The sequence below is a fragment of the Rhinopithecus bieti genome, unplaced genomic scaffold, assembly GCF_001698545.2.
Source record: "Rhinopithecus bieti isolate Rb0 unplaced genomic scaffold, ASM169854v2 scaffold_7398, whole genome shotgun sequence".
NCBI lineage: Eukaryota > Metazoa > Chordata > Mammalia > Primates > Cercopithecidae > Rhinopithecus > Rhinopithecus bieti.
In genome coordinates, this window is record NW_016805783.1 from 2,213,931 (window position 1) to 2,223,995 (window position 10,065).

General features: G+C 40.7%; 1 protein-coding gene across 2 annotated transcripts in view; it reads right to left on the reverse strand.

Moving 5' to 3' along the window:
- Nucleotides 1–10,065, reverse strand: part of PHF11 (PHD finger protein 11) — a 34,974-nt gene that overhangs the window by 10,722 nt on the left and 14,187 nt on the right. For both annotated transcript variants that reach the window (XR_001885936.1, XM_017873773.1), the window contains 2 exons: nt 5,198–5,305; nt 182–315 (listed from right to left, as the gene is read on the reverse strand). Coding sequence is in view for 1 of the 2 variants with exons in the window: in XM_017873773.1 (XP_017729262.1) it covers nt 182–315; nt 5,198–5,305 (242 nt within the window). In the remaining variant the exon portion in view is untranslated. The remainder of the gene's footprint in view (nt 1–181; nt 316–5,197; nt 5,306–10,065) is intronic.

The window sequence follows — 10,065 nt, forward strand, 5'->3', positions numbered from 1 at the left end:
ACTGAAATTCAAAATTCACGTAACCCCTGGGCATCCCGCAAACTGGCTGTGTTCTCATTTTAAAACCATTTACATAAAATTAGTCTTTATTTATTTAAAAAAAAAAAGTCTCCTTGTCTTAATCTAACCATTCCTTATCCCAGTCCCCCAAATGTGGTTTTAAAAATGTTTTATTAAATACTTATAAATTCCTCGAACTCCATCAGACTGTGGAACTGCGTCGTCCTTCTTGGCACAGAAAAAGTGGTAATTCTTGTTACAGTTTTTTAAATCACATCCCACGGTGGCTCCTCTTTTATGACAAAATTTGCATTTCTACAGAAGAATAGATTTTACTGAGTAAGTACCTGTTTGTTGTTATTTGTTAAAATTCAAAGATATCATTACATGTTATTTAAGTTCCAGGAGCCCTGCGTTTTATCCTGGCATCATGAGCAAGGTTCCATCCTGTTACAAACATTAGTATACAGTACTTACATTTGGCTGCTCATTTGGGAATTTTGGCAAAACCTCAGCTAACCGGAATGCTTGGACAGACAGTTTTGTAATGATCTGATTAAAAGCAGAAAATGCTTTTTGTTTCAAAAAAAACTCCCTATTTTAAAATAATTTTAAAAGCAGAGCAGGCAAACTTGTCCAGCTCCAGGCAAGGGGCCCCATTAGGGGGCCCTTTGAGACAGGCGAGAGTGGCCACTGGCTGTGCTACCAAGAGTGGTGTGATTTCTCTTTCGGACTTAGACCCTGCCATGGGTGATAATGTCTGTCTTACAGAGTTGCTATTGAGGATAATGTGAGATAAAGTAAGGGAAACCTCCTTGGAATCTAGGTAGTAGGGCCAAAAATTTTTTAAAATTCTGCAACTCTATTAACAGTTTTTTCTTAGTTCAATTTATTTGCTCCCTGCCTTGTATTTATTTATCTATCTGGTATTTTATATGTGAGAGTGGTGTCATGATGGCTAGGCAGTGTGTGGCCACAGCAGCCTAACTGGTTTAGGGCAATCCAGCCAGGACCAAGGCTGATCCGCATGATACTCTGGCTGAATGACGTGGGGGCCCAGTGAACTCACGTTGCAGAACAGGAGGTCACTCACAACATAGCCCAGGGTCGGCACAAGCAAGCACAGAAACAGTTAAAGGAAATTCAAATATAGGCAAGAAATAAGGTTATGATAAAGGTGGAAATTCAAATCAGAGCATAGAAGAACGATCATTTAATTTGGGAGGAGGGTAACTGGCTATGTATATAGGAAAAAATAAAGTTAGATCCCTACCTTACAATATACTCGTGAATAAGTTGCACATGGATTAAAGCTCTAACTAGATAATGTTAAACAAAAAACTCTTAAAGATTAGGAAATATAGGAGAAAGAAAAAACCATAGTATGGAGGCAAGGAAGGCTGTCTAAGGCAGGAAGAAAACCCAGAAGCCACAAATGAAAACTCTTGACAAGCTAGGTGTGGTGGCCCATGCATGTAATCCTAGTACTTTGGGAGGCTGAGGCAGGAGGATTGCTTGAGCCCAGGAGTTTGAGACCAGCTTGGGCAACACAGTGAGACTTCATCTCTACAAAAAAACTTTAAAAATCAGCTGGGCATAGTGGCACACTCCTGTAGTCCCAGCTATGTGGGAGGCTGAGGCCAGAAGATAGCTTGGGCCCGGGAAATCAAGGCTGTGGTGAGCTGTGATTGCACCACTGCACTCCAGCCTGGGCGACAGAAGGACTGACAGAGCCTACTATACAAAATTTTAAACTTCCATTTTATAATGAGGGCATTAAAAAATATTTGAAAGACAAGGAAAAGATGGAAAGAAAAATGTAGCATACTAGATAAAGTTTTAAGATTCTGAAAACCTGCAGAAAAATGGTAACTGGCAAATTACAGAAGAAAAAATACAAATGGCTAATAAACATTTATTCATTTAAAAATACATGAGTATATAGTATTTATTTAGTATGCAGTAGCTACGATGTGGCAGGCACGGTTTTAGGATAAGGGAAAACAGTAGTGGACAAAGCAGAGAAGATACTTGTCCACGTGAAGCTTACATTCTATCGGAGACAAGGTGCAATGATCAAATAAAGCAAAGTTTAAAACATCTCACAAAGTTATATACACATTATATTGAATTAAAATAGGGTGAAGTGACAGAGTGTCACTGGGTCCCTACTTCAGATTGGGCAGTGAGTAAAATGTGTCACCTCTAAGGAGGCGATATGGAAGCTGAGATCTGAATAATAATAATAGCTCCCAGATGCAAAAAAAAGGAGGAGGAAAGACATTCTAAGCAGAGGGCCTTGGGTCTTGGCCACAAGAATGAGCTTCCCCATTGGCAAGCTACAGCAAGGACAAGACAGATGGCCAGTGCTGTTGGAGCAGCGAAGTGGGCACGGAGAAGTCTTGGGATGATCAAAAGGGTAAGTAAAGGCTGGATCATGTGGGACTTACACGCCAGAGTAAGGAGTTGGGTTTTATCTTTGTGCAAGGGGAACATAAACTGATTAACATTTTTGAAAGATCACTCGGGCTGCTGGGCTGCTGCTGGGTGGAGAACGAAGGGCTGGGGTAGGGATGGCAGGAGAGACAGTGGGGCGAGGGTCAGTACTAGCTTTAGAGAACAAGATGGGTGACTTCACTATGGTGGATTACTGATGCTGAGAGAAGTGGGTGGATGAATGCAAGATGCATCTAGGAGTTTGTGCCCACGGGCTTGATGTTGGGCTGGGAGGTTGACGAGGAAAAGAGAGTCCTTAGACTTCTGGCTTGGGCAAATGGATAATGATGGGGCTGTTTACTGGGATGAAGAATGAGCAGATTTAGATGGGGAATGTGTGTGTGTGTGTGTGTGTGTGTGTGTGTGTGTGTGTGTGTGTAGGAGATGGAACTGTACTTTTTTGGCCACTTTACTCTGAAATGCTATTGGATGCCCATGTGGCTGTGTTAGATTGGTAGTCCGAATCCTAGGGAGGAACCTGCTTGCTGAGGGCCCCTGCTGCTCACCCTCGAGGCACTTGCCCAGCTGTACTGAAACCACTACAGCACTGGCCTCTCCCCGCGATGGGTGTGTGCCATGTATCTGCCCACATAGTCCAAGGGTTCCATAAATGCTGTGAGTGGGTAACTATTACCTCAGGTGACTTTCCTGTCTTCTCTCCTTTATCCTCCACTTCCAACCCATCCCAAAGCCTTCCCAGTAGGGAAGTCTGCATCCCAAGGTCTGCAGAAACCCTCAGGTACCTACTTTCTGCCAAATATTATGCCTCCAGTCAACTGCCCTCATTTCTCAGCCTGGGTCTCTTCATAACTGGATGGCCACTAGAATTTCACAGAGATTTCTTTAACTCTATGTCTCCCCACTCAAATCCAATTAGTGAAGAGCAACAAAAATATTCTAGTTGAGGTTTGTCTGCTACTTTCTAATCAGAGGGGCTCCCTGTTCACCCATCTCATCACACCCAAAATCCTAGGGACATGGCACTGTCAGCACTAATGATGTCAGCTGCCAGTCTTGCCAAGTATTAATTAGTATAGGGTACACATTGAGAGCAGGATCCACACACTTTTTTTTTTTAAATTTGAGACAGAGTCTCACTCTGTTGCCCAGGTTGAAGTACAGTGGTGAGCTCATAGCTCACTGCAGCCTCGACTTTCCAGGCTTATGCAATCCTCCTACCTCAGCCTCCTAAGTAGCTGGGACTACAGGTATATGCAAATGTGTTGGGCTAATTTTTTTTTTTTTTGGTAAAGACAGGGTCCCACTATGTTGCCCAGGTTGGTCTCAAATTCCTGGGCTCAAGCAGTCCTCCTGCCTTGGCTTCCCAAAGTGCTGCGATTAGAGGCATGCACCACCATGCCTGGGCCACACACAGTCCATTTTTATGACTTGCTTCAGGACCTACTACAATATTGTGTACACTGCCCAAGACAGCATAATTTGCAGAATTCCATCTGGACTGTTCCCTTTCACCCTGAACTCTCCATTTCTTCGATTTACAAAATGGGCATCATTTTACCTATAGCTGGGAGTTTACCTAGAGCAGTGTATGTAACACACCTACCACTGGATGCTGCTGATGCTGATGCCTTGCAAAAACTAACTAAATGTTTGTCCCCGGTCATTAACCCTGTGGTTGTAGTCAGAGTGTGAGGTGCTCACACTTGCTGCCCTGCTTACTAAGATGTGAAGGGTCCTTGAGAGGAAGTCGCTGCAATAAGCCCAGTGGAATGACTTCTCAGCATTTCTTCCTTCCTGAAGAGCCTCCTTATGACCCATGGGGAGCTGACCCCAGCTCCCAGGGTAGACCCTGATTAGTTATGGCCACCCCCAGCAGTTGGTGCAGAAAGAGGGGTGCAACCTAATTAAACTTTTAGAAGGGGGCTTATTCCATGTGTAGGGATGACCTTTCTTTTTCACTGGATATGAACAAGAAAGCCCGATGCTTCAGTTGCTGCCTGCGGCCACCCTATGACCACAAGGAGACTAGCTGATGTTGGGGACAGGAGGCCAGAGAGGAAGAATCTGGGCCCCTGATGACATTATCAAGCCACTGAATCAACCAGCTTGGAAAGCAGGTGTTTTCTCTGATCAAGTGAAAAAGTAAGCATCCTCTTTGTAAAAGTCTGTTTAACTTGAGCTTACTTCTACTTACAGCAAAAGCATTCTAACTCAGATCCCTTTACTGGTGAAGTATATGGTAGTTTATTTTAAAATATTAAATGTTGGACGGGCGTGGTGGCTCACGCCTGTAATCCCAGCACTTTGGGAGGCCAAGGCGGGCAGATCACCTGAGGTCAGGAGTTCGAGACCGGCCTGGCTAACATGGTGAAACCCTGTCTCTACTAAAAATACGAAAATTTGCCGAGCATGGTGGCCCATGCCTGTAATCCCAGCTACTCGGGAGGCTGAGGCAGGAGAATTGCTTGAACCCAGGAGGCGGAGGTTGCAGTGAGCTGAGACCACGTCACTGCACTCTAGCCTGGGCAACAAGAGCAAAACTCTGTCTCAAAATAAATAAATAAAATAAATAAATAAATAAATGTTAAGTTGAATTGAGGTTTCCAATACAGTTCCTACTTCTTTCAGCTCTCCAAGAAGATTCTCTATCCCTAGTTTATCAGTCAAATAGACTTCCTTTGGAATGCATCCCCTGAGGGTCTATTCATCCAGTGTAAGAAATAACATCATTTACACTTACCAACTTCCTTCCTCTCTGGATTTCTTTTTTTACTGATTCCACATCAAAACTTCTATCAGGATTAAGTGGATCATGATCCTCACTTTCCACAAGTCCTGAAGAATACAGCTGCAGATTGGAAAAAAAAATCCAGAGTATGCACAAAGTAATATTGAAAGCTACATATCAGATAATCATACCAAAAGTGGAAAATCAAACCAGGAGTGGGAAATGGACTGGGGGTAAAACAGTGGCAACCTTTGGGGGTGGATGAACAGACCATAAGCCATCCCATTTCTCTGGGAATGACCCTGGTTTCCAGGCATGTTTTATACTCTGTAATCCTGACCTCTAATAACTCATTGACCTGGGTGGAACCCTGATGCCAAGCTAGGTCAGTCCGATCCCCTATCCTAAAAGTGTGGAATGGGCTTTGAGGAATAGTTGAAGCCACGTGGTCAGAGCAAGTCAGTCTGCAAAGAAAGAAAAACAAGGGCTAGAAAGAGGACATTCTAGGTTCCCAATGGCTTTCTAGCTGTTTCTTACACCCACCTGCATGCCGGCCTTTAGGAAACATGAAATGCCCCCAAAACCTTATTATAAATCCCCTTTTATGTTTAGACCGGCTCAAGTCTCTATGTGCTAGTTGAAACCAGAAGAATACAAATCTGAATTGAAGATCAATATTTCACATACTATACTCAAATAACAAAAGGGCATGAAAAACCTAAGAGTACATTTTGGTGACATTGGCATAGGCAAAGATTTCATATAAAAATCAGAAAGCATAAAGAAAAGTAAGTTGGATTCCATCAAAATAAAATTGTCTTTGAAAGACATTGCTAAGAAAACAAAAAGACTGGGAGAAAATATTCACAATACATATCTCTGACAAAAGACTTGTATCCAGAATTTAGAAATCACTTACAACTCAATAATAAGACAATTCAATTAAAAGTGGGCACAAAATTTGAATAGACACTTCATGAAAGAAGGTTTATGAATGGCAAATGAGCACATGAGAAGATGCTCAGTATTATTAACCCTCAGGCATATTAAAGCCATAGTGAGATGCAATACACATCTACTGGACTGCCTAAAATAACAAGACCCACTGTTGATGAGGATGTGGAGCAATTGAAATTCTTACATATTATTGGTAGAAATGTAAAATAATGCAATCACTTTTAAAGTTAAACATACACTCACTTTATGACTCAGTAATTCTAGTTCTAGCTGTTTACCCAAGAGAAACATAATCAAACAAGAAACAGAGATTGATTGCCCCAAATTAAAGGTAAATAAATAAAAGTATCCTTATTTAAAGATGAGGATTGTCCACATACAATATATCCAGGTAAGTCTAGAGACTTTTTAGAACTAATAAGACTTTGGTAAGGTTGCTGGATGAGATCAATAAATAAAAATCAATAGTGTTCATATATACTGATAATAGCTCATTTAAAAAAGGTTTTAGAAAAAAGTAACAAAACAAAAAACAAACCCAGGAATATGCCTAACCCCAAGATCTATACCTCTACAGATAAAAATTACTGAATAGCTGGGTGCGGTGGCTCACACCTGTAATCCCAGCACTTTGGGAGGCCAAAGTAGGTGGATCACCTGAGGTCAGGAGTTCGAGACCAGTCAGGCCAACATGGTGAAACCTCATCTCTACTAAAAATACAAAAAATTAGCTGGGCATGGTGGCAGGGACCTGTAATCCCAGCTACTCAGAAGGCTGAGGCAGGAGAACTGCTTGAACCTGTGAGGTGGAGGGTGCAGTGAGCCAAGATCACGCCATTGCACTCCAGCCTGGGCATTCAAGGCAAAACTCCGTCTCAAAAAAAAAAAAAAAAAAGTTACTGAACAATTTTGAAATTATGAAAGACCTAAATAAAGACACAAAGACTCATACACAGATGCTCAGAACTGATCTTTATCATAAGAGCTCCAAACTGGGAATAACACATCTACCAACAGACGAATGAATAAACAAATTGTGATATATGCATACCAATTAAGTACTATGAAGAATGATAAAGGAACAAGATACAGACACATGCAACATGGATGAATCTAAAACAGTATGCTGAGCAAAGGAAGTGACACAAAGGAGGACAACGATAGGATTCCTTTCATATGAAATCTGAGAAAAGATAAGACAAATCGATAGGGAGTTGGGGTAGGAAGGAATTGATTGCACAGAGCATTGAGGAAACCCTTTGGGGTAATGGATATTTGATGGTGGCAGTGGTTACATGGGTCTCATGTGGTTACATGTCTCAAAACTTTCTGAATTGGACACTTAAAATGGGTACATTTGATTTTATGTAAATTATGCCAATAAAGTTAACTAAAAAAATGGTAGCAAATCAACATCAACAGTATATTAGAATAAAAACATCACCACTGGGAGCGGTGGCTCATGCCTGTAATCCCAACACTTTGGGAGGCTGAGACAGGAGAATCACTTGAGGCCAGGAGTTCGAGATGAGCCTGGATAATATAGTGGGACCCCCATCTCTACAAACATAAAATAAAAAATTAGCTGGGTATGGTGGTACGTGCCTGTAGTCCTAGCTACTTAGGAAGCTGAGGTGGGAGGATTGCTTAAGCCCAGGAGTTCAAGGCTGCAGTGAGCTATGATTATGCCACTCCATTCCAGCCTGGGGAGACCTTGTCTCAAATAAATAAGTAAAAATAAAACATCACCATTAAATGGTGTTAATCTAAGAATGGTTTCACAGCAGAAAAAATATATAAGTATAACACACATTACTAACAGAATGAAATGAAAAAACTTAAGACATGAAAACCAAATGCAACCCCTGAGCGAAAATCTTTTGTTGTAAAAAATGTTATTAGGCCAGACATGGTGGCTCACACGTGTAATCCCAGCATTTGGGAGGCTGAGGTGGGAGGACTGCTTGAGCCTAGGGGTTGGATACCAACCTGGGCAACATGGCAAAACCCCATCTCTACAAAAAGTACAAAAAATTAGCTGGGATAGTGGCACATGCCTATAATCCCAGCTACTCTGGAGGCTGAGGTGGGAGAATCACTTGAGCCCAGGAGGTCAAAGTTGCAGTGAGGTATGATAGTGCCATTGCACTCCAGCCCTGGGCAACAGAGTGAAACCTCGTCTCAAAAAAAAAGCACACACACACACACACACACACACACACACATTTGTTATTAGTACAACAGGTGAAATCTCAGTGGTTTGAGGAATAGATGGTAGTAGTATAACAAAATTTCCTGATTTTGACGTTTACATTGTTATAGTGTGAGAGAATGTCCTTGTGTATTAGTCAGTTCTCATGCTGCTAATAAAGACATACCCAAGACTGGGTAGTTTACAAAGAAAAAGAGGTTTAATGAACTCACAATTCCACATGTCTGGGGAGGCCTCACAATCATGGCAGAAGGTAAGGGGGAGCAAAGCCATGTTTTACACGGCAGCAGGCAAGAGAAATTTTTGGGGAACTCCTCTTTATAAAACCATCACATTTCGTGAGACTTATTCACTATCATGCGAATGGCATGGGAAAAACTCACTCCCATGATTCAGTTATCTCCACATGGCTCCGCCCTTGACCAATGGGGATTATTACAATTCAAGGTGAGATTTGGGTGGGGACATAGCCAAACCATATCACCTTATTTGTAGAAAATACATACTAAAGGCTGGGCACAGTGACTCATACCTGTAATCCCACCCGGCACTTTGGGAGGCCGAGGTGGGCAGATCACAAGGTCAGGAGATCAAGACCATCCTGGCTAACATGGTGAAACCCCGTTTCTACTACAAATACAAAAAAATTAGCTGGGCGTGGTTGCACGCGCCTGTAATCCCAGATACTCGGGAGGCTGAGGCAGAAGAATTGCTTGAACCGGGGAGGCAGAGGTTGCAGTGAGCCAAGATCGCTCTACTTCTCTCCAGCCTGGGGCGACAGAGCAAGACTCCGTCTCAAAAAAAAAAAAAATCATACTAAAGTATTCAGGATAGATAACATATAATTTAATTTAAAATGGTTCTGACCAAAAAAAAGTTCTTTGTACTGCATATGCAACTTTTCCATAAATTTGTAATTTAAAATAAACATCAAATTATGCACATAAAAAAGTAAAATAAAATAAAGCATTTAGCAATGTTTGTGGCCAGAGAGAGAAAAAGAACCCGGATCATTTCAATAGATGCAGAACAAGCATTTTGTAATATTCAATACACTATAATTTTTAGCAAACTAGAGATAAAGGTAACTTCCTTATTTTAATAAAATGAAATCATTAAGAATGTAAAACATACACAAATTTAATGATAAGATTTTTGAAGCATCCCATTAATATCAGAAACAAGACAGGGCTCCCAACTTTAATTGCTTGTAATCACTGCTATAATTGAATGTTCTGGAAAAACACAAACAAGGAAAAGAGATTAAGAGTCCTCCAAATTAAAGGTAAATAAATAAAATTGTTCTTATTTAAAGATGAGGATTGTCCACATGCAATATATCCAGGTAAATCTAGAGAGGTTTTAGAACTAATAAGACTTTGGTAAGGTTGCTGGATGAAATCAATAAATAAAAAGCAATAGTGTTCATATATACTGATAATAGTTCATTTAAAAAGCTTTTAGAAAAAAGTAACAAAACAAAACAAAACAAAACAAAAAACTTGCCCAGGAATATGCCTAACCCCAAGTTCTATATGTCTACAGATAAAAATTATTGAACAGTTTTGAAATTTATAAAAGACCTAAATAATTGGAGAGATAGACTCTACTAATGGATAGGAAAAAAAGACACATTCATATGTTATAATATATAATATATTAATATATATTAATTGTATTATATAAACATAATATATATTTATATTTATAT